The sequence below is a fragment of the Chanodichthys erythropterus genome, chromosome 10 (assembly GCF_024489055.1).
Source record: "Chanodichthys erythropterus isolate Z2021 chromosome 10, ASM2448905v1, whole genome shotgun sequence".
NCBI lineage: Eukaryota > Metazoa > Chordata > Actinopteri > Cypriniformes > Xenocyprididae > Chanodichthys > Chanodichthys erythropterus.
This window is the reverse complement of record NC_090230.1, coordinates 18,314,323-18,340,991: the sequence shown is the minus strand read 5'-3', so window position 1 is coordinate 18,340,991 and position 26,669 is coordinate 18,314,323. Positions and strand designations below refer to the sequence as shown.

Below are 26,669 nucleotides of genomic sequence, written 5' to 3'. Positions count from 1 at the left end.
TAAGTACTTCAACTGACCATTCTATGATAACCTGTTTATTTATTTTAAGTAAAATGATACATGAAAGACTACTTTTTATATGTAGTCTAATTATTTTCATTGTTTTATACGCTTTTCATAGAACAAACTGATTTTTAACATGAAACAGTCCAAAATGGCTGGGTCATCTGGGATACAAAGGCATTTTTTCCCACCTTTTGACCACAAGATGTCGTTGGTGTGCACCTTTGAGCAATGAACATTTTTAAAGGGTTAGTTCACCCAAAAATGAAAATAAATGTATTTATTTTTCACCCTCATGTCGTTCCACACCCGTAAAACCTTCGTTCATCTTCGGAACGTAAATTAAGATATTTTTGTTGAAATCCGACGGCAATGACACTTCCTCTCTCAAGATCCATAAAGGTACTAAAAACATATTTAAATCAGTTCATGTGAGTACAGTGGTTCAATATTAATATTATAAAGTGACAAGAATATTTTTAGTGCGCCAAAATAAACAAAATAACGACTTATTTAGTGATGGCCGATTTCAAAACAATGCTTAAGGAAGCTTCAGAGCGTTATGAATCTTTTTTGTCGAATCATGATTCGGATTGTGTGTCAAACCGCCAATGGCTGAAATCATGTGACTTTGATGCTCCGAACCGCTGATTCGATACACTGATTCATAATGCTCCAATGCTTCCTGAAGCAGTGTTTTGAAATCGGCCATCACTAAATAAGTCGTTATTTTGTTTTTTTGCTGCACAAAAAATATTCTCGTCGCTTCTCGTCGGATTTCAACTAAAATATCTTAATTTGTGTTCTGAACATGAACGAAGGGTGTGGAACGACACGAGGATGAGTAATAAATGACATTATTTTCATTTTTGGGTGAACTAACCCTTTAAGATACAGTTGAGGGGAAAGCCTCGGTGCTTCACAAAGCTTCATTTCTCCATCACTAATAAACTTTTATCCCAGTACTTCTGTGATAATTTTAATTTTTGTAAGAGAAATAACCATACTGTGATTTTAAAAAGTCTGTTTGTGAAGTTGTTCATACCTATACATGACAACTGCTCTCTATGGCTCCAGACATTAATAAACAAGAACCAAAATCTGTGAAGGTGCCATTTTAAATTTTTATATTTCATACACAATACAGAGTCCATTCATTCACACAAAGGTCCATCTGAGTGTTGTCCGTGACACTATTCCTTCGCCTTGGTCTCTTTGCTCTCTATCAGTCCCAGTAGTGTGGCGTCCGCCTCCAGCAGCGTCGTGTCGGTGGTCGCTCCCAAGAACCGTGAGGTCAACTCCAAATCCTCCAGCCTCAGTCTCACCCTGCTGCCCCTCTGGTACTTCTGCCCGTCAGTGGAGGGCCTCTTGCACACACAGTGGAACTTCCCGCCGAAATCGATATACAGATCGTCATTGACGATATGAAAGACTTTCCCGATGACGATCTTGTCTTTGGCGGGACCCATCTGCATGAGCGCAGAGTGTCGCAGGAGCGATGTGAAGGAGGTCTCGTCCCTGGAGCTCACCCGCACCGCGGCGCTCCGATCGCCACTCTGCCGCAGGTCCGAGTGTAGATCATATGCAGCTGCAAACCCGCTTTTCACCCTCTCCGGTGATTTATCATCCCCTCCGCTCGAGTCTGAGCTGTACAATGACCTGAGCGTGGCAAAAACACTGTGTTTTGGCAGTAAAGATGATCTGGGACTCACGTTGAACATCACCTTGCAGAGCGACGCCATGTTGAAACGTCATAAGGAGCAGAGTACGCTTGGAGGATTTCAAAATAAGAGCATACATGGGAAAAAGTGGGATTTTAGCATGTTGGTTTTGGATTTATTATGTAATAATATGATTTATTAAATAATAACGTTGTATCTTTCTCAGTCAGGGGCTCCGTGATACAGAGTGAGTTATGCCATTTATTTAAAATCATAAAAATATAAAATTGTTTTGGTTCTGTTATTCTTAGGGTATTTTTGAGTTATCGCATTACAATAAGATTATACATGAATAAAGAGCAAACGCAAATGTAAAAACTTAATATAGTACATATAAAATGAAAAGCACCAATTATATAATAATAATAATAATAATAAACGAAACTACATTATAAATATAGAATATTACGTATCAATGTTATTTGAAACATAAAATGTAACATATATTGCATCCTTTAACAAAATAAATTAATTTAAGTAATAAAAAATGTTTGAATTTAATACGATTTGGTAAGTTCTCTCGGCTTCCGTAGTTGAGTCAACGCAGTTATACGTCACATATTTGACCGGAAGTTTATAAGCACATCTTCAAGAACAGGCGAGAAGAAAACATGGAGCTGTTTGTAATTTCACCAAATTTGAGGTTTACTAACCTAACTGTTGCTCCGGATTCGACTGTCAGCGATCTTATCAGTCATTTCGCCGTTAAAGAGGTGATTCGATCAGTGCTTACAGTAGCCAAACGTGACTTATCTAGTTGTGCTGTTATTACTGCTATACTCTCACTGCTGATGGTTCCGTTTGATTTTGATGATGATTATTACTATGGCTGATGATTAAAGTTACCTAAATTATGTTTTATTCTCTCTCAGGGCGTCTGTTTTACGGACTTCTATGTGAAGAGTAACGGCCGCGTCTCTCGCGGTGATGCGCCGCTTCAGTCTGGAGTCGTGTACCGTGTGGAGCCGCGCTTATGTGGAGGCAAAGGAGGTAAACCAGACTAGAAGCTTGTAAATATTAGAATACGATAGGTTGTTGATATTTGACTGATTGTTAAATGGGTTTATGTTTATTAGTATAATTATTAAAGTACAAAGTTGTCCCCGACTATAATATGGGAACAGTGTTGGGTAAGTTACTTCAGTATCTCCAACAGTGTAATTGGATTACTGTACTAATTACTTTCTCTAAAAAGTTTTGGATTACTAATTACTTTCTAAATCCCATATCAACCTCAACCAGTTGAACAATACTAGGTAAAGTTGGTTTTATATTCGCACATTCGGATTTCTGATCAATTCAGACTTTCCAATAAATGTGCAATAAATTAATGTTTGCGAATTTTAAGCAGCGACATGATATTGACAACCAACGATTGTCAACTTTCAACATTTTTCACAGTCGATCAAAATAGGCAAGTATTGTTTTAATGGCGTATTTACTTGTGAATGTCCAATGTAGTGTGATTAACAAGCTATTGAATACGGATGTCCGAATGTACGAATATAAAACCAACTTTACCCAAGTTTGAACAATTCAATGATAGACATGAAACTGCTCTTTTAATTCTTTCAAATAAACAATATACTCTTGCGTAAATTATTCTTGAACTGACCGAAGTGTGTAAAGGGAGAAGGTTGCATTAAAACACAAATTTTAAAATTGAATTAGATGTTAAGCACTATTGTTTGATATATAATTGTTGTATAGTTTATACAGTATTTAATTACATCAGAAGTATCTGTAATTGAATTACAGAAAAATTAGGAATTATTAGTTTACTCTGTAATTAAAGGGATAGTTTACCTAAAAATGAAAATTCTGTCATCATTTACTCACCCTCAGGTTGTTCCAAACTTGTATACATTTGTTATGTTGAACACAAAGGAAGATATTTTGAAGAATGTGGGAAACTGAACAGTTCTGGGGCACCATTGACTTCAATAGTATTTTATTTTCCTACTACGGAAGTGGCCTGGTTACAAACTTTCAGCAATAATAACTGACATGATCCATGATAACATGATATTTTTAGTGATATTTGTAAATTGTCTTTCCAAATGTTTAGTTAGCATGTTGCTAATGTACTGTTAAATTTGGTTAAAGTTACCATTGTTTCTTACTGTATTCACGGAGACAAGACTGTCGTTATTTTCATTATTAAACACTTGCAGTCTGTATAATTCATAAACACAACTTCATTCTTTATAAATCTCTCCAACAGTGTGTAATGTTAGCTTTAGCCACGGAGCACTATCAAACTCATTCAGAATCAAATGTAAACATCTAAATAAACACTATACTTACGCGATTAGACATGCTGCATGAGAAACACTTTGTAAAGATCCATTTTGAGGGTTATATTAGCTGTGTGAACTGTGTTTATGCTGTTTAAGGCAAGCGCAAGCTCAGGGGCGGGGAGCACGAGAATTTAAAGGGGCCGCGCAGCCTGAATCGGTGCATATTTAATGATGCCCCAAAATAGGCAGTTAAAAAAATGAATAAAAAAAAATCTATGGGGTATTTTGAGCTGACACTTCAGACACATTCAGGGGACACCTTAGACTTATATTACATCTTTTAAAAAGACGTTCTACGGCACCTTTTAATTTTTTTATTTATTACATTTTTTATTTGTAGAATTTAAGTTTATTCAGAAAAGTTGTTTTTTGGATTCTTGGTTCCAAATTATGATCCATTAGTGTTTATTTTTAAGTAATACATTTACAGTTATTAATCAAGATGTATTAAACTCATGTTTGTTTTGCAGGATTTGGCTCTATGTTGAGGGCCCTCGGTGCACAAATCGAAAAGACCACTAACCGTGAGGCCTGCAGAGATCTGAGTGGAAGAAGACTTCGAGACGTCAATCATGAGAAAGAGTAATGCTGATGATTATCATGTCCATTTTTAGCATGCTTGTTTTATTATTTACTTATTTTGTGTTTTATGGGTTTGGTGTTGTGGGTTCTCTTCACACGCATCAGGCCTTTATGATTGTATAAGTGAATATTTATCTATGTTTTTGTGTAGAATGGCAGATTGGTTGAAAAAGCAAGCCGACCGAGAGGCGGAGAAGGAGCAGCGTCGTCTGGAGCGGATTCAGAGGAAATTGGCCGAGCCAAAACATTATTTCACTGACCCTGATTATGAACGGCAGTGCCATGACCTCTCGGAGAGACTGGAAGACTCTGTGCTGAAAGGTAACTTGGATTCATTTTCCGTGCACAAATTCCATGCATAGCATGTGCGAGGATGCATTAAATTTACATAGAAGAATTATGAATATTAATAAACAATAGGGCTGGGACAATAAATAGATTCATCTCGAGATCGATTCTGAGATTTTCTGAATGAATCGCAATTCTCTCGTGAATCGATTCTGAGCTTAGTTTTTAACAGCAGATGGCGCTCTAGGCTAGTTTTTAACCGCAGACTCAAATGCTCACGAAGTAGAGCGCTTGTGCGTTCGGTTATGTACTTGCACTTCAGAATGCTTTAATGATGCGAGATTAATGTAAACAGCCCACTGCAAACACTCTTGTTATTCACTTCAAGCTTTTCGAACTTTATGAATGATTATTTTATAGAAGGTTTGTAAAGCACACAGTGCCACCTACTGTTGAAAACTAAGCTCAGAATCGATTCGAGAGAAAATTGTGATCTCAGAATCCATCCAGAATCATTTCTCAATTCGCAATTCAACGATTTATTGTCCAAGCCCTAATAAACAGCAATATTTACATATTCAGTTTCGTCCTATTGAATCAAATCTTCTGACTCATTAATTTTAAGAGATTTGTTCAACAATAGTGTCTAGTAATTCACTTAAATGAATCACACTTCGAATCATAAGTTTTGGTACTGAAATTTAAATCAGAGACACTATTAAAGGAAAATCTCTCTTTTTTTTAATATTAATATACTCATATTAGTTAATTGTGATTACGCGATGATAAATTTTATATATCTAGAAAATAATAATAAATAATTAATAATAGTACAATTACAAAAGTAACCTTGATTTTGCAGAAAGTTGATATATAATATTGTTATATAAAACTTTTTAGATAGATGTATAGATATATCGTTTATTTATTATTTTTATTTTTTTATTTTTTGTCTATGTATTCAAGTAATAATAATATTGCATATTGTAAATGTTCAATATATTGCCCATCATTAACAGTAAATGTAAAAGGTGAAAATAAAATTCTACTACTACTATTCAGGCATGCAGGCTTCCTCTAGTGGTCTCGTCCAGGCAGACGAGGGGCCGAGACGCAAGCGTCCGACACCAGCCGACAGCCAAAAGAAAGCAAAGAAGAAATGTTTCTGGTGAGATGATTTCACATGTTGTGTACAATGAAAAAGAAGATAGACTAGAAATATGAAATTCAAATGCTACAATTTCAAAGCTGCGATATGCTGTCTTTATTCCATTAGGACTGGCATTGGAGAACTGGAAGACATGGGCAGCTCTGGTGAAGGAAGTGATGACAGTGACAGCGAGGCCTCTCCATCCACCTCTGGGACTTCCTGTAGTTCCAATGTTCCCAAACCAGCTGTGCTGACTTCCACCACCAGGGGGAGTGACAGGACAGAACCTCAGGACCAGCCCAGTAGCACCAGCAGCTCCTCCTCGAGTCCCGCACCAAGCTCCCCAACACACAACCAGGAGGAGGTACAGAAGGAGGCAGAGAAGGAATGTACGTCTGACGTCAGCCAAAACAGCAGCACTGGAGAGGATAAGTTGCAGGTTGACGTCAACCAAAATGGCAGTAGCGCAGAGAATAAGTTGCAGGTTGACGTCAACCAAAATGGCAGTAGCGTAGAGAATAAGTTGCAGGTTGATGTCAGCGAAAACAGCAGCACCGGAGAGGACAAGTTGCAGGCTGCACCTGTAGAAGCACAAAGCGGCCCAGCTGAGAGCAGTCAGGCTCATGAATCCGTAAGATCTCCTGCTTCAGATGTGGTTGTTCCTGTTGTAAATATTTTTGTTGATAATACTGACGTCTCTTTGTCTCTCTTCAGGTGGAGGGTCCGCTGGATCTGCTCTCCGTGAGTGGGCCGGAGCAGCTGGAGGCTTTGGGTCTGGAGCGGCTGAAGAAGGAGCTGATGGAACGAGGGATGAAGTGTGGAGGAACCCTGCAGGAACGGGCCGCGCGTCTGTTCTCCGTCAGAGGACTGACTGCAGATCAGATTGACCCTGCGCTCTTGGCCAAACCCAGCAAGGGCAAGAAGAAATAACTTGCTTTTCCAAAACCACAAGCTGTTTTTGACCTCTGTTTTGCTTTGGCATGTCTGTAGTTATTTTCAAGGTGTGGTTCGTATGAATCTAACGCCTAATTTTGAAAAATCCCTAGTGTGGGAGAATTATGTGTGCTAGATTTTTTTTTTTTTTTTTTAATTGGTAAAACTGGTCAGATGCCGATAACAATTCAGATTTCTTTTTCTTTTAGTAAAACATACCAAGTTACATATGAGACTCGGGCTAACTTTTTTGTGATATGTACTATATATTTTTAATTACATAGTCATTGTAAATAGCTATTTTGATTCATACAGAAATATCCTGGAGATCAGTCCATGTTCATGATGTGGGTGGGAAGGTATTCAACAATATTGTGATTTTTTTTTTTTTTTTAAAGCAGCCAACAGTTTGTTCACATTGCACAATATTTGATTGTCTATGTGATATGGTCCATTTTGCTCTTGACTTTATGGTTGAGTAAAATATTGTTGCACAATTTTGTGTCCTTTTTTCTTGGCAGTTGTTCTTACTACTCACTGTAAAATCGAGTCATGTATAGAATGTGAAAAGAACCTTTCATTCTGGTAATCATATTTATAAAATAATTAGGAAGGTGCATCATATCTTGCATCTGCATTACATAAATATTTTGTGTAAATGTATGTGCATTTTCCATCACATGCATATGATCTCTTATGGAATAGTTATGATGAAAAGCATGAAATAATTTAAAATAAAAAAATTCCAACATTTTAAAATTTTCACAAAATTATGGGAAAATTCATACTCCGAAACATCAGATGGCGATAATGAGCAACATAATGCATCAACGTACATTCCACTGAAGAAAAGTGTTTTTATGGAGTTTGTGGAGTAGTTCTGGGTTTATCTTAGTGTTTCCGCTTTAAATGTGCAATACATATGTATTTTATTAGTATATATCTGAAGCTGTGGTGGTAATAGAGCCATGGCGTTTCCGCAGCCGCGTCCTCAAGCTCCTCAGCTGCCGCAGCATCTTCTGCGGACTGTAGACTGTCAGCAGGGCGCCGTGAGAGCCGTGCGCTTCAACGGTAAGTCTACTATTGAGTGAAAAAATTGAATATTAAAACAAACAACTGTCTTTCTCAAGAAGGTATATGATGGGTTGGAGTCACACATTTCAATTTAACGGACAAAGTATAATCTATCTCTGGTAATCACAAACGATTCTGATACGTTAGGTCCTTCCTGACTAGCAATATGAAAGTAACAGTTACTGCTTGAGGTTGTTTTACACTTTTATGCTTTATGACACTGAGAAACTTGAAATATACCTTTAACTAAATATACAGTGAAATGATTGAAGTCCTTAAATTTATGTAAATTTATGTTCCAGAGTTGCACATAATGTTAAATTTTCCTGGTTAAATAAGCATTGCTTTGAATAACATACAAAAAACAAATACAATACAATGAATACCTAAATCTCATCAAGTTAGTGTTTTAACGCATTTTTACATTTATTTCAAAATAATAAAGACAGTAAAAATTTAAACAATATATACTGATGTTCAGGTGTTTTTCACCAAGCTGATTACGCACCATTCATCATGTTTTCAGGTTTTCATGTTTTAAGTTTGATTTTGACCTGATATAAAGCAGTGATATATAAGTGGGTGAGTTGTTTACTTACTTTTTAATTATTCTTTCCATTAACGGCATAATTTTGCTCATTCAGACCGATTTGTGAACATGCACGGTTTATTGCAGGACCCAGTCATATCCAACCATAATGAATCATATCCATCCAATAATAGCGCGATGAAGGCATTACCTCCTCTCACGTGACTTTCCACCATTCATTCTCAATTACTCCCCATGCTTTAGGGGGTCTGTTAAAACTCAGTAGGGTCAGAGGAGGCATGAGAGAGTGGACTCCCGCTGTAACTTTACCTGCGGGTGTCGCTGTTAGACAGTGTTACTTTAGAAAAACGAGTGATTTATACACGTTTTAACATGATTTATACATGTTTTATCTTTGTAAAATGGATTATTTTCTCATTCAATTTTTTGAGGAGGCACTGCCTCCCTGGCCTCCTCGAAGGAAACGCTCCTTATATATACAGGTCTCGACAATGAGGACTGCCCGATGGCCCAGGGCCAGTGTGAACGACCCTCAGGACAGTAGACGGAACGGTCACTTGCCCGATCGGGCCAGTGCTGTAGGGTGTGCGTTTTATATTTTACGGAAAAAACACCCATTGAATGCACGCATGTACTACTAGTGCGTGTGCATATTTAGGTTGCACGCTTTCACTGTGTGATTTAGCATATTAAAATGCCTTTAGAATGCCCCCAGAATTCAAGATAAGGGGCAAAAATGCCCCTGTATATATTTCATATTTATATCATTTAATATAGTTAACCAATATTACACAAAGAGCACAGTTTTTCTCCACATATTAGCATGATTACAAATGTGATATTGATTTTATTCAGCCTACAGTTTAATGAACAAGAACTTAATATCAAGTGACTTACATTTTAGACACCAAATCACCTGTTTCACTCTATTTCGCCACCGAAAATAGTTCCAAAGTCCACAGAATTGTTTTGCATCTCTGAGTGAGCAACACTTCCTGAAAGAATTAGCCATTTGAATGAATCTGTTGAATCTCAATTTGCTCATTACAGTGATTCGCTGCCACCTACTGGCGGGTTTAATTTCACATTTAAAGTGTCTTCATTTTTTTTTTTTATAATTTCAAGTAACAGTATTTAACGTTTTATATTTTCAACACTAAAAACATTTTTATGCCTCTGTAACTGCTCTTGACTGATTAACTATAATAAAGTTTAATCTACAGTTATACATTAATTACAATTTCTGTACCTGAAAATCTTGTTTAAACCTACATGAAAAACTTGAAAAGCACCATTTATTTCATTTATATGTTTGCTCTGTTGTATTTATTTGTGCTATTACTCGTAATTTGATTATTTGTTACTATATTATTACTTACTGTTTATTTGTCTAACAATATTTAAAATATAAGTGAGTTAATCTAATAGCTTTAGGCTTCATAAACCTATTTATTGAGGTTAAATGCAACAAAGACAATTAAAATAATAACTATGCTTATTTTACATTTTCTTGTCTTTTACTTTTATTAATTTGTTGTTGTGGGGCCAGTGAAAATTCTGGCGGGGCAAGTAAAAATTTGTACCACTGTTCCAACCGGGCCAGTAGAAATAATCCTTAACGTTGAGCCCTGGATATATATTCCATGTTCTTCCAGCTGATGGGAATTATCTGTTGACCTGCGGCAGTGATAAATCTCTGAAGCTGTGGAGTGTGAGTCGAGGGACTCTGCTGAAGACTTACACCGGTCACGGATATGAAGTGCTGGACGTGGACTGGTGTGTTTTTTGTGTTACATGCATTATATTGAAATATCTTTGCTGTTGTGTTAGGTTTGTGTTAATTTCACATACTTTTCACAGTTCTTATGACAACAGTCAGCTGTGCTCGTGCAGCTCAGATAAAACCGTCATTCTGTGGGATGTGGCGTCTGGTCAGGTGACGCGTAAACTTCGCGGGCACGCAGGGGTAAGAGAGCATTTCCCGCCGAGATATTATACTGCATTTGTTATTTGTGTTTGCTAAGACAAGAATCACAATTTCAGTATATAATTATAGAAAATAATAGGTGATTTGTTCACTACAAATGCCTTTCGTTTTCAATGTTATGTTCGTTCCCTAGAAAGTGAACTGTGTGCAGTTTAATGAGGAGGCTACTGTGATGCTGTCAGGTAGGCTTTATGAAATGGATTTAATCCTTATTGCTCATGGGAATAACCATAATCTCAACCTCACTGTGACTCAGTAACTTCTTAATGTTTTAGGCTCTATTGATGGGACAGTACGATGTTGGGATACTAGATCCAGACGGATGGAGCCGGTCCAGATCCTGGACGAGGCTCGGGATGGCGTCAGCAGCCTAAAAGTGTCAGAGCATGAGCTTTTGACTGGGTCAGAATCAAACTAAACTCATCTAATTGTAGGATATGATGTGAGAATAAGAGTGTGAAACTGTAGTTTGTTGTTTATCAGGTCTGTGGATGGAAGAGTGAGGCGTTATGATCTAAGAATGGGACAGCTTCATGTCGATTTCATTGGAAGTGAGTTATATCACACATGAGCGAAAAAGAATCCAGGTCTATTGCAGTGTGTGAAGTCTAACTAGCTTCTGTTGTGTGTATTTGTGCTCCACAGGTCCCATCACTTGTGTGTGTTTCAGTCGGGACGGTCAGTGCACACTTAGCTCCAGTTTGGACTCTACGGTGCGCCTGCTGGACAAAAGCTCAGGGGAGATGCTGGGAGAGTATGTGCAACACAGATCAAACTAATAAACAAGTACAATAAAACTAGATTTTTAGATTTAATCACAAATGAAATTGTATTGGCCTTTGGACGGTTGAACTTTTGACACTTAAAAATCTTAAAAATACCTTTATATGTAGCAAAATATAATTAAAACCTTCTGGATTCAAGAGGGATCTAGTTGTACTATCTTACATACGTTGGATGTCATATCTTTGTTTTTTATTATTATTAAAGCCTTTGAAACATAAAAATGACCCATCACGTCATTGACCCATATACTATTATCACTTTTTTCTCTATGGTGTCCCTTTACAGGTACTCCGGTCATGTTAATAAAGGCTATAAGCTTGACTGCTGTCTGTCTGATAAAGACACACATGTTCTGAGCTGTTCGGAAGATGGCCATGTTTACTTTTGGGATCTGGTGGAGGTGAGCAGAATAAGTCACATGACCCACAGAGCCAATACGATGACAAAATGTCATGTTGAATATGAGCAGTAAAGATGTAATTTATCTTTGTAGGGCTCCCTGACTTTAAAGCTGCCTGTTGGGAAAGCTGTCGTCCAATCTCTGTGCTTCCACCCAACGGAGCCCCGCCTTTTGACTTCTATGGAGGGGCGTGTTCAGGTATGGGGGGCGGAGCCAGAGGATGCAGCTGTGGAAGATGCCAAAGCTGAGTAGTGCGTGTTGAACACCGAACACATGAGCAGGACTCATTCAAGTGTGAATCACTATTTTGTATCAGTTTAAATGTGTTATACGTGTTTTGTATGTTAATATAAAAAGCAAATAAAACATTTAAAAAATATATAGACTTTTTTATTGTTTTTTTTACAATTTATCTTTCACGTTTTAGTATGTAATCATACATTGTGTTGTTAGTTCATTGTAAGCAAAGTGTAGTTAAAACAAAACGAGCACAACAACTTTTGTTTGTGTATTTAATCAGAACTTTACATATTTACAAGAAGCAAAATAAAGATTAACAATAATTTATTTGGCAGTACAAATGGGTTTCAAATAAATAAATAATTTATAAGCACATAAATATCTTCCACGTTCAGATGGATAATTCGTCGGATCAATCTTGACTCAGAAATGGCCATTCAAACACTGCATTGTGTTGCCATTAACCAAAACTGAATGTTTCGACATTCTCAAATGCATTTATAGCCAGATAAGTCATGTCAGCAGAGAAAGCAACATATACATCTTAATACATTTCAATACATACATATTATTTCATCCTGAATTAACGTACCTTAAACAGCCTTTTATTTAAATTCAAGGCACTTTGTAGTTTGTACAGTCTCTAAACCAATAGGAAAAGCAGACAAGAGCCTGATTTCAGCTGGCCACCATCATCTCTACCCCATACAGACACATGCAGCGGCGGAGAGTTTCTCCACTTTGTGCCAGCGATGCTGGTTGTCGAGGAAGGCTATGTCCTCGTGGTGCGTGGGGCGACAGCAGGGCTGATGGTGCCAATGGCCAGTGTATTGAAGGGTGCCGCTCTGCAGGAGGTTGGTGAGCGTGAGGTCGTGGTTTGAGGCGAGGCGAGGGCAGGTCCCGCTGCAGTACTTAAACAGCACCGTCTCATCCGAGTCATATCCCAGCCCGAGGTCTCGCACCTGCAGCAGGATGGAGTGCAGAGCACATGGGGACTCCGCGCTGCGGGGCGACCGAATCGCCCTCTCCGAACCCTCCTTTTCCTCACCGTCACCTCCTCTTCTCTCGTCATCACGGAGGTCTGAAAAAGAAAGAGCAAAAAGTAATAACTACTATTTTGCATTCTCTCCTTGCGCAAAACTTGTGGCTGCCTGAACATTGATGTATGGTCACTGAAAAAAAAGAAGACATTTTTCAAAATATCTTCTTCGTGTTCCACAGAAGACTATATTGAGCCTATAATAAAACTTCAGAAATTTAGTTGCCTTCTCCCCAAAGGTCATGACCTCCAGGCTTACCCAGTAACGTTCTAAGCCAGTGTCCTTCTCCTGCCTGAACGCAAAACAGCAGAATGGTGATCTTCAGTAGCGAACACATCGTTCTTCTTGTCTTTGCCTGGTTTTCCTTCTTCAGGTTGAGAATGCAGGTGATGCTGAGATGCGCCAGAGTCACTGTCTCTTTTATAGCCATCTAAGCGGTTCAGATCGGTTGGGGCGGAGGGGATGATGGGGTGCGGCCAGGAGGGGAGGGAGGTAGAATAACCCTTCCGCTCCCACTCTTTCACCTGGTCTCATGGCTATGATTAGAGGCAACTAGATGTAATTTTTGGAAAGCCACTGGTATTTCTTTAAGTCTGAGAGTATGGAAAATGGGGGTATATTGCTTAAAGGTGTTGGACGTCTGACTAGCGTAGTCATCATGGAGGTTGAGCCGATGAATCAGATGGAATTGGGTTTTTTTTTACACACATTTTATACAATATGATGAACAAGGAAAATTAAGGGTTAACTGCATGAAGGATGGAAGAAAGGCCCATAATTAAAAAAAACTAAATAGATGACAGAAGTTATTTTAATGGAAATTCCAAGAATAATGGCTGTCTTCAGATACATAAATTTGGGGATTTTATTAAAATGTGATTTTTTTTTCGCTATCTACATTCCTTATTTAACTATGAAGACATGAATCCTGCAGTGCTGGAGAAATAAGTGAATGCGCATGATGATATCTTAGCCATCTTGTCTTGTGTCTTGTGTTATACGAGTAAAGTGACACCAAAATGTATTTGGACACAAACATGTATTGGATTAGGTAACAAAATTTCAAACCAAGCTGCAAACAAATGATGCAAGAGTTTTTCTCAGATCACATTTCAGAGACATTTTTGTAAATTGTAAAAAAAAAAAAAATCTTTTTGTGAAAAAGAAAAAAATGTTTGTATTTAAATCCTTTTAAATATATAAATTCATACATTTTAGATACATTTTTAAGTGTGTCTCAAGCATCCCAATACTTTTTGGGTCACTGTATGCAAGTGGATCTTAAACCTACAACCTTTAGCTGTAAAAGGTACATTCCCGTAAAATCTTCTACCAGACAAAGAATATATGATAAATTTAAGACTAAATTAATATAGCACTTGAAAAAGATAACAGGGCTGACAGTTTTACAATTCGTTTAGACGTTGTGTTCACCTCACCATGACAACACTACTGGGTTCTTTGTTAGAAAGAGAATTTAATACTGATATAAACAGAAATCTAATTTTTAGTTATCATTTACTATTTAAAATGATAGTAACAGGGTTGACATTCTAAGCATCATCCCCTATTGACAAAACAGGAGACATTTACTTGCTCTTGATTTCCTGAAAGGATGATGTAATTTTGACAGAATAATTGTAATAAAAGACAGTTATGATGGTAACGGGGTTGACAGTTTTACGGTTTGGTTAAACATTACTTGCTTTGTGCTCGAGGGATCTTGTTAAAATGAGAATTTAATATTTGAATAATACAGATGTCAAATTTTTAGTAATCATTTACTTTATAAATCATGGTAACAGGGATGACATTTTTGAAAATTGTGCCCTATTAAAAACAGGAGATATTTACTTGACTTTGACTGTTCACTTCCTGAAAAGATTGTGTAATTTTGACAGAATTATTGTAATAAAATGTTATGATGGTAACAGGGTTGAATATGTTTTCAAACTAAATTCCCCTGTTCATATATTTTCTTTGCTTATTATGTTGTACTGTTCTTGCACAGATGCAGTCATTTTTACAGAATATCTGTAATAAAAAGGAGCTATGATGTAGCATTGAAGTTGTCTTTTTTATTGAACATTTTCAAACTCCACTGTTAGTATACTTTATTACCTTATTGTAATGTACTGTATTCCTTCTTTTTGTGTGGCTGTCCATTGCTTAAACCGCTAATGCTGAGGATGTTACCTAAACATTAGCTAGACATATTGAGAGTTCATAGGTATATAAACAGATGAAATAACCAAGCTTTACCAAAAAGCCAACCTTTTCCTTAGATATAATTTGATGCAAATATATATGTAAGGTGTTATGTGTAAGGTGTATATATATATATATATATATATATATATATATATATATATATATATATGTAGCTAAATCTTTTAATTTAATTTTAGTCCCAGGATAATGGCCATTCTTATTGAGTGCAGTTATATTCAAGAAAAATACCTAAGAGTTTGGATCATGTGCAGTTTGGAATGTTTTCCAGTCAGACATCCATCAATATTTAAATAAGATCAATGGAAAAGGATTTCAGCCAATTGTCGGGCAGTTTAAATCTGACACAGGACCATAAAACAATCTGCTTTACAGGGAAACTTCCACAGAAATCTCTTCTCAGCTAGTCTGTTTTTATTTATAACTCTTTTTAACTCAACCATCATGATGAAGATACAGTCAGATCAGTTTCCACTGGTGCTTCTGCCACGCTGTTGGCTCAAACCTCCTTACAACCTTGTTAAAACTGGGCATCTTCATCCAGACCAGACTTAACACGCAATCTTCAGGTCTGCTGTGTCCCCAGACACTCAAAAGAGAAAGAGTGAATTAGAACTGTAAGTGGGAATGGATTTGGAATATATTAGCTATTTGTCTCGCCAAAACAAAAAAATGTATGATGTATTCCTTTTTGATTCAGTTTATTATTCATTCCTTGCTTCTGTTTGTCCTCCCAGAGATATGTACAATTCAGTCCTTGCACAAAACTGGAAAAGATGATGATAAAGAAGTCAAAGTAAGAAGGATCTGCATGGCACTTTACACTTTACACACAATTAATGTACAAAACTGAGTCTGAACGTAAAAAACAAAATCCTCTGTTAGGATTTACCAGTGGATACTATTAAAGACTGTCTTGGATCTTCATCCATTGTGTGTGTTACAGCCAGTGTGTGACAGATATGAGCTGGTTTCTATTCAATTTATATTAGGTTTGCAATTTTTTCAACCCTGTTATCCAAACATTTTTTTCACCAAGAGTACTTTTTTTTTCTAGCATGCACATGGTAAATAAATAAACATAAAAATAAAGTATAAAAAATAAAAAAATAAATAAAAATCATATACATATACAGTATATGCCAGAATATGTAACAGGGTTGCACTTTTAGCTTAAATTAAGTTGTGACTCAGTAGGGGCTATAGCTAGTTTGCAATTTAATTTATTTATTTATTTATTTATTTTTTGTAGTTATGATCAGTTTACATTTCCTATAAATGAAGGAAAGAAATAGATTTTAACATTTTGTTTCAATAACTAAAGAAACAGGGTTGAACTTGATGAATGCAGTCAACACTACAATTTGTATAAAATTTGGATTGGTTTTTCCTTCTTGTCTTGCGTTAATGTCTAATTTATTTCACTGCTTAGATGTCACAATTTTAAGTTTTTTTTTGGCAATGTACGGAAAATTATGCAGTTACAGGGTGGAATACAAAAGGCAATGGTTAAATTTTGTTTTTAGTAAATATAGTTCAACATAATTTAACAGATTACATCAAAATTATAACATTATATTTTAGTTGTTGAACAGTCAAGAAAGTGACCGCAACACACTCTCATGGCAATTTGACGATCTGCTTACGCCCAGCTTATGGCTAGGTTTGGGGGTGGACCTTCATGCTTACATTTTCCTTAAAATAAAACGTTTCCGCACTAATCACATTGCACAAAATCATATGAAATCACCACCTCGTAAAATAGTTATGTTTTCTCATGGGCTCGAGTTGGACATCTGTGGACGAACAAGACAAAATCACAAATTTTAAGGGGGGGGTGTCTTGCATAACCAGACCTTTAGATTGATGGCAGAAGGTCTGGAGTCCATCGCAGCTTTCATTGACCCAAGGACCATCCAATAGGATGTCTAACTGTCGTAAAGCAACCGATGGCTTTCTTTTTCCATAAGGGGGTTTGTCATCATGACTGCTTTGTTTCTCAATGGACCATTAAAGAACATGACACACACGTCTCCCGTAAATCCTGTAGAATTCAATAAATCAGAGGACAACTTCCAAACTCCCAAAGTGTTTCCCATTTTGTGTGTCTTATGCATCAGACTTTCAGCCAACAGTCCATGGTGTGACGTCTGAGGCAGAGACTATAAGATCTCACAAAAAAAAAAAAAAAAAAAAAAAAAAAAAAAAAAAAAACGGGAATTTGTGCACCAAAGAGTACCCTATTAATGTAAGTACAGTTGGGGATACGGCAACCCTTCTGGCATGTCCTGAAAGACCCTTTTAGGAATCCGAGGCCCTCTGAGTCAGGCAGGAATCTCATATCAAAGTCACAGAGTGGAAAAACAGTCTCACTCACACACTGTAAAACACACGGTGACATGGAAAGGAGGTGTGGACCCACGGAAAAGAGCTTTGTCTGTCTGGTACAAATCACAAGAGCTCACCTATGCATGCACTCATGGATTTAGTATTAGTCTCAGCATTCCTCATACTTTGTTTTCTGATAAGATAATACTTAGGGCTAGATGGATGCAAAACAGCACAATATTAATGAATCACAATAGTTCTACACAATCTAATGTGGTCTGTAAATTAGTCTTTTAAATAATAATTAATTTTATATTATTACAGTGAAACTGTCATTTGTAACACATTTTAGAAGCTTACTGTGTACGATATTATTGTGTTCATGAGTGAATAATGGATGAAGTTTGCTATACTCCTGTCTCGTGTGCTTTATTGCTTTATTTACTCCTGACAGATGCCACAGATATGAAATTAGGGACATAAATATGTGTGAAAAATCATCTAATAATATCGAAGAGGTTTATGATCGATTATGTGACTGTTTAGATTATCATAGTTTTAAATTGTTTGATCATGCATTTTCATATTTTAAGATTGAAAGCACACTAAAAAATTCTGGCAAAAATAATATTAATTTAGATTTTTAAAAAACAAACATGCCTAACTTTTATTAAAAAAAAATCAATTAAGTAATGCTCCATCGATGCCAAAGCAAATGTAGTTGATTTTTATTATAGTTTCATATGTCTAAATAATGAAATACTTCACATAAAGTAAAAATTCCTAACACAATTAATTTTTGTTTTTAATTTCACAAAAAATTTGTCATACAACTGAAAAGTGTAAATCCTCAAAAATAAGGCATTTTATAAAGTTTACAAGACTAAAAATGTTTTCATGTAACTGTATACAAAACAAACAAAAAAATCCTGAAATTATAATAAAATGAAGTTCATTCTTTTATGATATTATTTAATCATTTTAAAAAGCAGCAAAATCTGTACTTAAAACAACAAAATGTCTCATATGCGCCTGTTGAAGTCAAACACCTGGTTCCAAAAAGCCAAAGCTAAATGACTAAGCAAAATAAAATGTGTCTATATGCTCAGGTGTATATAGTGTGTTTGATTAGGGTCATTTCTCAGGGGTGTTTAAGGTATGGATGACCTTCCCAGAGTTGTGCTGCATTCCATCTCCGGCGGGTCTCCCTGCCGGCCCATATAGGGCTCGTCTGCTCCGGGCAGGAATGCAAGAGCAGCGTTCCAGTGTTAGGAAGCATTCTGTGGGAATTAGTGGGGAATCTCAAACTCGCCAGGCAAGGGCTGTTTATGCTGTAAATCTGACCAGCGCACTAGAAGCTCCTGCCTCCTCCATCACTTCTCATCCACTCACACCTCTCTCAACATCACACCGGACCAGCACGTATGTCTATATTCATAATTGCTCCATCGTGTTTAAAGACAAATTCCAAAGGGTTTTTGCTTTTTCAAAATGGAATTTACTTAGTAACCTATTTGTCTCATCTCATGTATGTTTCCATGCCAAGATTGGAAAAACCCTCACATGTCCAAGTTTTTCTGACCACCTGGCTTCACATTCACAGAAGACAAACTCCAGAGATGTTCCACTACCACTCACTGGCGGGAAAATGCCCACCTGCTAGTGAAATCCCAACTGGCAAACATGGCATGGTTATTCCGAGTGAATGTGAGCCAATGGACGACAGGATGACAGATTGACTCGCAACGGATTTTTCCATCTCAGAGGGTTTCCCTATTGTTCTAATATCTTGTTTATATGATAACCTTACATTTTACAATGTTTTAAAGATGTTAACATCTAAATAAATAACAGATTTTAAGTTACCTGTCTGGAACGTCGCTTATGTGACCTGTCCTCCGCTCAACAGGTGGCGCTGTTGGAACGCTCAGCTCTAGCGTGACGTGAGGCGACGACAAGGAAACGCAGACGCTGTTTACGCAGATGGCTGTTAGGTCAGTTTTTTTAACGCAAGAAATTAATTTTATGTACTTCATAGTGTTCATATGTTTCTGTGTGTATTAGTAGAGTAAATATCATACTTTTTGCGCAGTGGCTGTTGTTTGATGTTATTCGGCTGGTTTTGGTTGTTACATCGTGTATCAGCTGACAACTAAAATTTACGTTTTATTGTAATTATAACACGTTCTAATTTTGCTCTGGGAATTGTATTAGTGCTGTAAAAGTAATGCGGTGTTATCACAGTGACAGTATTACCATGTTACTTTGATATACATAATACTGTGGTGCAGCGTCTTGTCCATAAATCAACGTATTACCATAGTATTTTTGTCAGCGTTACTTGTAATTCATATGAATCTGATACATCATGTTTATGATTTTTAATAACGTTAATTTTTCTCTACCATGTTCTTTTCTTCAGTTGTATTCTGATTGATACTAAATTCATCTGGAGCTGATATTAAACCAGAAAAATGGTATGGACCATATTTTTAGTATTACATACCAAGTATTATTTATTAATATTTTGAATTGGCTTTTATTTTTATATTTTGTTTGTAATTTCAGTTAATGTTTTAGTCATTTTGCTATGTACTTTTTTAATTTGTATGAATTTTATTTATTTTTATATTTCTAGCTTTAATTCGTTTTTATTTGAGGTTTATTTTTAGTCATTTTTAGTCGCTTTGTTTTAATTACCAAAAACATTTTCAGCATCATTACTCCAGTCTTCAGTGTCACATGATCCTTCAGAAATCATTCTAATATGATGATTAGTTCCTCAAGAAATATTTGTTATTATTATCAATGTTGAAAACAGTTGTGTACTTTTTTCAGGATTCCTTGATGAATAGAAAGTTAAAAAAAACAGCATTTATCTAAAATACAAAGCTTTTTTAACATTTTACACTACCGTTCAAAAGTTTGGGGTCAGTAAGAATTTTTATTTTTATTTTTTTGAAAAGAAATTAATACTTTTATTCAGCAAGGATGCATTAAATCAATCAAAAGTGGCAGTAAAGACATTTATAATGTTACAAAAGATTGTATTTCAAATAAATGCTGTTCGTTTGAACTTTCTATTCATCAAAGAATCCTGAAAAAAATATTTTGTACACAAATATTTTGTACAATTGTAAACAATAAATGTTTCTTGAGCAGCAAATCAGCATATTAGAATGATTTCTGAAGGATCATGTGACACTGAAGACTGGAGTAATGATGCTGAAAATTCAGCTTTGAATATTTTCAAATAGAAAAGTTATTTTATATTGTAATAATATTTCACAATATTACTGTTTTTACTGTATTTTTAATTAAGTAAATGCACTCTTGGTGAGCAGACAAAACTTCTTTTAAAAACATTAAAAGTCTTAAAGATCCCAAACTTTTGAGCGGTAGTGTATATATTGTTTTAGTTAACAGTATCACACTGGTCTGTTAAAAAAAAATGTAATAAAAAAAGATTGTTAATGCTTATTCTCTGTTTTAGGGTGAGCGTAAAGGAGTCAACAAGTACTACCCTCCGGATTTCGATCCAGCCAAGGTGAGAACAACAAATACAATCTAATTTTTCTGCGTTATGTCTTGCAAGACAGACATCTTGTATAATAAAAAGATTTTTCCTGAAATTTGTATCTCATGCTCTTATAACAGCATGGCTCCATCAACGGCTACTGGAAAACTCACCCGCTGCGGGAGAGGGCCAGGAAACTGTCCCAGGGCATCCTCATCATCCGGTAATACACATTTACAGTTCTGTGAATTGTGTCACTGTTCTTTGATTCACATGTGATGACGGTATGTGTTTTGCATTTTCAGATTTGAGATGCCCTATAATATTTGGTGTGATGGCTGTAAGAATCACATCGGCATGGGTATGACTTTGAAGTTGTCCTTAACACTGTACTAATCATACTATTTCTTCAGATTATAGTGTATAAGTTGTATATAGTTTATTAGTTGGATTCATAGACACTACATTTTCCAAAATGTGCATATACAACTGTGTTTACTGTGCTGGGTACTGTGATGAATTAACCCAAATCTTTCTTCTTGACTCAATATTCCATTCTATCTATCAGGATGTCTAATACATTTTGTCTTTAAAGGGGTTCGATACAATGCAGAGAAGTCGAAAGTAGGAACTTATTACACCACACCAATATACAGGTGAAATATCGTCTGATCTCGTAGGGTGCGTTCACACTTGTAGTTTGGTTCATTTGATCCGGACCAAAGAAGAAAAAAAAACATTTGGTCCTGGTCCGGTTAGTGTTCACATTGGCAGTTTTATCACCGAACCAAAAGATACCGAACCTTAAGGCATAGGGATACATTCACAACGTGATTGGTTGGATTTTATGAGGTATTGCCTATTTTGAGACGGAAAGTACCGAACATCCAAAACAGTGCTGTTTTCTGAGGTAAATGCGCTCGTTGTGTGTGTGTAGCGGTGCGTAGCCTGCATGTGATGGTATTTTGGCCAGCTGGAAACTCGTGAAGAGCTTATAAAATGTGTAAAGTAGTCAAAACAGCGGCGGGAATCCATCCGTCACACACACAAATGATCTGCTGCATGGAGACGTGCGTCTGATGCCTGTGATGGGCAAACTCGTGACTATAACAAGAAAAACCGATATGCGTGAGGATTTTGTCCTTTTTAGGGTCTCGTCTTCCTGTTTTTGGTTCGTCTACATGTTTTTGGTCCGTGTTGCGTTCATATATCATTCGAACCGCACCAGAGTTCGTTTGGAAGCGGACCGAGACCCATCTTTTCAGCGGTCTCGGTCCGCTTGTTTGGTGCGCACCAGGGTTCGGATGGCAGCGTTCACATATGTTCAAATGAACCGCACTAACCGAGCAGTCGCACCAGGGTTCGTTTTAATTGAACCAAACATGACAAGTGTGAACGCACCCTTACTTTTCAGTTTCAGGCTCCAGTTTATATGCCACAAGGCAGCATATGTTAACCTGTAGGTTTGTGTGTACCACAGGTTCAGGATGAAGTGCCATCTGTGTGTGAACTACATAGAGATGCAGACAGACCCGGCCACCTGTGATTATGTCATTGTGAGTGGAGCCCAAAGGAAGGAAGAAAGATGGGACATGGCCGAGAATGAGCAGATACTCACAACTGGTGCGAAACTCACATTTTTAATTATTATAGAATAGTGATGAACCCAGACTTTTCATTCTCCAACTCATTTTATCTATCTATCTATCTATCTATCTATCTATCTATCTATCTATCTATCTATCTATCTATCTATCTATCTATCTATCTATCTATCTATCTATCTATCTATCTGTCTGTCTGTCTGTCTGTCTGTCTGTCTGTCTGTCTGTCTGTCTGTCTGTCTGTCTGTCTATCCATATCTACCTGTGTGTTCTGCAGCGGTTTATGTGACAATGTAAAACCAGACTTCATTCGCCTCAACTGAAAGCATATTTACACTGTCTGATTTATTCTATATCACCTGTATAGTGCACTATGTGCCATTCACTTGTATAAAATAGTAGCATCTAAAATAGCATCTATTCATAGTGTAGGGTTGCTTCAGATTCTATAGAGTATTTGATTAGACAGAAAATCTGATGAGAAGCCGAAGTGCAGAATGATGTCATCAAAATCGTTGATCCATATTGGCGGAATTGAGAGACTCTCAAGCAGGGTGCACATTGTGCGGTTTATAATAGTCCTACACTGTGGAATCATAGCTGTCATTTATGTCGGACTATACGACAGTCAAGACACGATAAAAAATGGACGCGCACATGAAAACTTGTCTGGAGTTTTACGTGATCACCAATACACACTAAGTGACTGTGAGCTGCCTTACACACAAAACTGAAATGCTGAAAAGCAAAGAAATCTCAACGGTCATTAATCAGCTGTTGGTGAACGTGTCAAACTAGCGATCAAAGACTACAGATTTTAGCCTAGGATCATAGGAATCTTTTAGGATTCTCAAAATTTGTCTCAAGACATCCAAATCATGGCCAAAATCGCACCCACCTTAAGTTTTGAATCTTCTAAATGCAAATTCTGCCATTGTTTTGGAGCACACTAGCATATTCATACTAAAAGACAAAAAACATCTATTTTAATTTCATGGGGACTTTAAGTAATTCATTCTATTTGTATGACAGTCATCAATGAATTTAGGCTCAATGTGCTGCTTTCCCCTACAGAGCACAGCGAGAAAGAGAAGCTGGAGACAGATGCCATGTATAAATTAGATCATGGAGGAAAGGATAAGGAAAAGCTACGTGCCGCCATCCCGTCTCTCACTGAGCTTCAAGAGCACCAGTCTGGGTGGAAAGATGACTTTCAGCTGAACAGTGCCCTCCGCAGGAAGTTCAGGGTGGGTTACATGTTCCCCGCTGCATCAGATATGCATCTGTCTTGAAGGTTTTGCATGTTAATCTATTTGCAAATACAGACTGAGAAGAAAGTGATAGCCGAAGAGGAGGAGAAAGACAACGCAGTGCGATTGAGGACTGGTTTGTCCATCCCTTTATTACCAGAGAGAGAAGAAGATAAGAAGCTAGCCTCACTGCTCACCTTCCAGAGTCTAGACTGTGAGTCTGACCCACTTATTTATTCAATTTTACTTTTTTATTTCTTATAGATTTTTATTTTTTCACTATTTTATACCTTTTTTTTACTATTTTTATGCATCTTTTATTACATACAGTTAAGGATATAGGTACATTTTTTCTTTTCCAGCATATGATGACAGACAGCAGACTAAAAGGCAACAGATATCGTCTCGTTCCTGGTTCAGTACCCCATCTTCAGCAGCAGGGGGAGCTGCTGGGAGCCTCTTGCAAAAGTTAGGCCAACAGGGCCGAGGAGCAGCCGTGGCTAAAGCACTCAGCTCTACGACACCCAGTTCGCACATTCTGGTACGCAGAAAGTCAGAAAATGGCAAGGCCGAAAGCGTTAACAATACGAACTCCAACTCATCTTCTCCTGATACTAACTCAGCAGCTGTGGACATAAACCCCAGGGACTCCTCTCTTCCTCTCACAAATAATGTAAATGTAAGCAAGGACACAAACACTCACAGCTGCACCACAGAGACGCTTGAAGGAAGCACATCAAAGGAGGACACGGGCATTGAGTCATGTGCTGGAAAGTCTCTGGTTGCAGATTACAGTGACTCTGACTCAGGCAGTGAGGCTTGATATAAACTGGAAGTTGAAATTACAACATAGCTGATTCCTACATGTATCAGTCATCTTATGGTCAACAATTAGTAATTATTTACCAAAAATAAACCCTCCCATACTGAAAAGTGTGTTGGGTATTTTTTTTTTTTTTGGTACTTTCAAGCATTGAGAATTGAACTTTTCTTTATTGATTTGCTCACTGCAAACATAGTGACAAACCCCACAACACAAGCTGATAGAGTTGCATTAAGATGCCTCTGGAATTTAATTGGATGACCGTGTCAGAAATTGCATACTGTGTAGTGTACTAGAATTTCTGAGAAATGAGCTTCGCAACCGTTAAAAACAAAATAAAAGTTCTATGTAGGCTGCATCTGAAATCACATACTTCCCTACTGTAAAGTAGTCAAAACACAGAATGTGACAAAAGTATGTTTGAATATATACGCTGTATCCAAAATTGCATACTTCTCTACTATTTAGTAGGCGGAAAACAGTATGTGACAAAAGAAGTATGTTTGAATTCACAATGCTCCTAAAAAGAAGAACATGAGGGTTTAGGGTGCCATTTGGGACCGGGCCTTACTACTACTTCCGGTGAGATTCTGAAGTGTGCATACAATGGACACCTTATTATCCTATGAGGCCACTGTAGAGGATTTGTGAATAGAGTACCTCAGGGATGACGTGTTTTTGTAGGCCAACTGGAAGTTAGCGGTGCACGGGATCCCTCGATTGAAAGCCTTTGCATTTTTCCCAAAGACTTTTGGAAAATTGAAAAAAAAAATAAGCTCTGTGTTTAACAAAGGGTCAGATATAAAAAGCTAATCGTAGGCTATAAATGGACTACAGCACACCATGGTCGCGGATCAACGTCACCACCACCAAGCTTCCTCAAATTTTATTTAAAAAACAACTTTATTTAAAAACATGCTCGCTGATTATGATCTGCTCTGTGTATGCGTCACAGTCACCTGCACTAGCACTCCATTTCCCAGCATCCCTATGGAATTACGTTTGTTCCAAAAATAATGAACGTAACTTTTCAAAAAAACTAATAAAAATAGAAATTGAAACTGAATAAAATGTCTTTGAAACTTAAAAAAAATAAATCGCAGGCAAAATGTTTGACTTTGTTTTTAATACACTGCATGTTTTGCTAACAGTTTATTTTCTTTCTTTCACTGATCTTTACTTACAAAAGCATTTCCAGAGTTTTCATTTATGCTTCTGAAGTTTTCGTTTACGATCCCAGAGTTTTCGTTCGTCTTTCTGACACAAATCTCTCGCGGGGGCGGGGCCAGCAGTGGTGTGTTCTCATTGGCTTACTGAGTTTTTGATGGACAGCTTCTTCTTGACGTGAAGACGTCAGCGTTGTGCATGTGTGGAGGTGAGCGTCTGTAAGCGACTTCTTATTTCATTTAAAGCTTTTTTTTTTAAATTTTATCTGTATTTATCTGCGGCTTCTACTTTGTCACATAAACTTTTAGGAGCGTGAGAGATCAAACGCGAGAGAAAATGAATGTCTTGAGGTTTAATTGTACATTAAAGGTTATAATACTGAAAATATTGCATAATGTGCAATGTTTTCGGAGAATATTTGATTATTTCTGATGATTCTTCTCTATTGTTGGGTCTGATTAGGTTGTGCTGTTACAGTTTAAAGAGAATAGTACTAGTATCATATACATGTATATATTCAGCCGTCAAGAAAGTCTCACTCCAACCAGGTAATCAAGGTTGGCAACCATGGCCATCACTCTACCCATTGTTAGCATATGCACATACACCATCACAATTAATGATCAATTAATTCTGAAGGATTCAAACAATATGAAAATAACAGTCGTGGCTTGCTGTAAGACGGTACAGACCTCAA

At 36.9% G+C, this 26,669-nt stretch overlaps 4 protein-coding genes across 4 annotated transcripts; 3 read left to right on the top strand and 1 right to left on the bottom strand.

Annotated features, from left to right (window-relative positions):
- Positions 1-848: 848 nt before the first annotated feature.
- Positions 849-2,016, bottom strand: mrps28 (mitochondrial ribosomal protein S28). The gene has a single exon (XM_067396361.1). It carries the CDS (start codon positions 1,743-1,745, stop codon positions 1,197-1,199), a length of 549 nt encoding a protein of 182 aa, XP_067252462.1. The 5' UTR covers positions 1,746-2,016; the 3' UTR covers positions 849-1,196.
- Positions 2,017-2,271: 255 nt separating this feature from the next.
- On the top strand, positions 2,272-7,678 carry sde2 (SDE2 telomere maintenance homolog (S. pombe)). Its single transcript, XM_067396359.1, has 7 exons — positions 2,272-2,437; positions 2,597-2,714; positions 4,495-4,606; positions 4,758-4,927; positions 5,957-6,062; positions 6,171-6,675; positions 6,759-7,678. The coding sequence occupies exons 1-7, from the start codon at positions 2,336-2,338 to the stop codon at positions 6,972-6,974; spliced, it is 1,329 nt and encodes a 442-aa protein (XP_067252460.1). The 5' UTR covers positions 2,272-2,335; the 3' UTR covers positions 6,975-7,678.
- Positions 7,679-7,829: 151 nt separating this feature from the next.
- On the top strand, positions 7,830-12,095 carry wdr83 (WD repeat domain containing 83). The gene is made up of 9 exons (XM_067398754.1): positions 7,830-8,048; positions 10,257-10,377; positions 10,462-10,567; positions 10,722-10,770; positions 10,864-10,990; positions 11,072-11,139; positions 11,234-11,342; positions 11,660-11,774; positions 11,868-12,095. The coding sequence occupies exons 1-9, from the start codon at positions 7,946-7,948 to the stop codon at positions 12,024-12,026; spliced, it is 957 nt and encodes a 318-aa protein (XP_067254855.1). The 5' UTR covers positions 7,830-7,945; the 3' UTR covers positions 12,027-12,095.
- Positions 12,096-18,971: 6,876 nt separating this feature from the next.
- On the top strand, positions 18,972-26,212 carry yju2b (YJU2 splicing factor homolog B). Its single transcript, XM_067398753.1, has 12 exons — positions 18,972-19,033; positions 19,215-19,378; positions 19,521-19,605; positions 20,034-20,088; positions 21,105-21,158; positions 21,269-21,351; positions 21,434-21,489; positions 21,724-21,784; positions 22,609-22,751; positions 23,807-23,979; positions 24,058-24,196; positions 24,345-26,212. The coding sequence occupies exons 4-12, from the start codon at positions 20,086-20,088 to the stop codon at positions 24,803-24,805; spliced, it is 1,173 nt and encodes a 390-aa protein (XP_067254854.1). The 5' UTR covers positions 18,972-19,033; positions 19,215-19,378; positions 19,521-19,605; positions 20,034-20,085; the 3' UTR covers positions 24,806-26,212.
- The last annotated feature ends 457 nt before the right edge of the window (positions 26,213-26,669 follow it).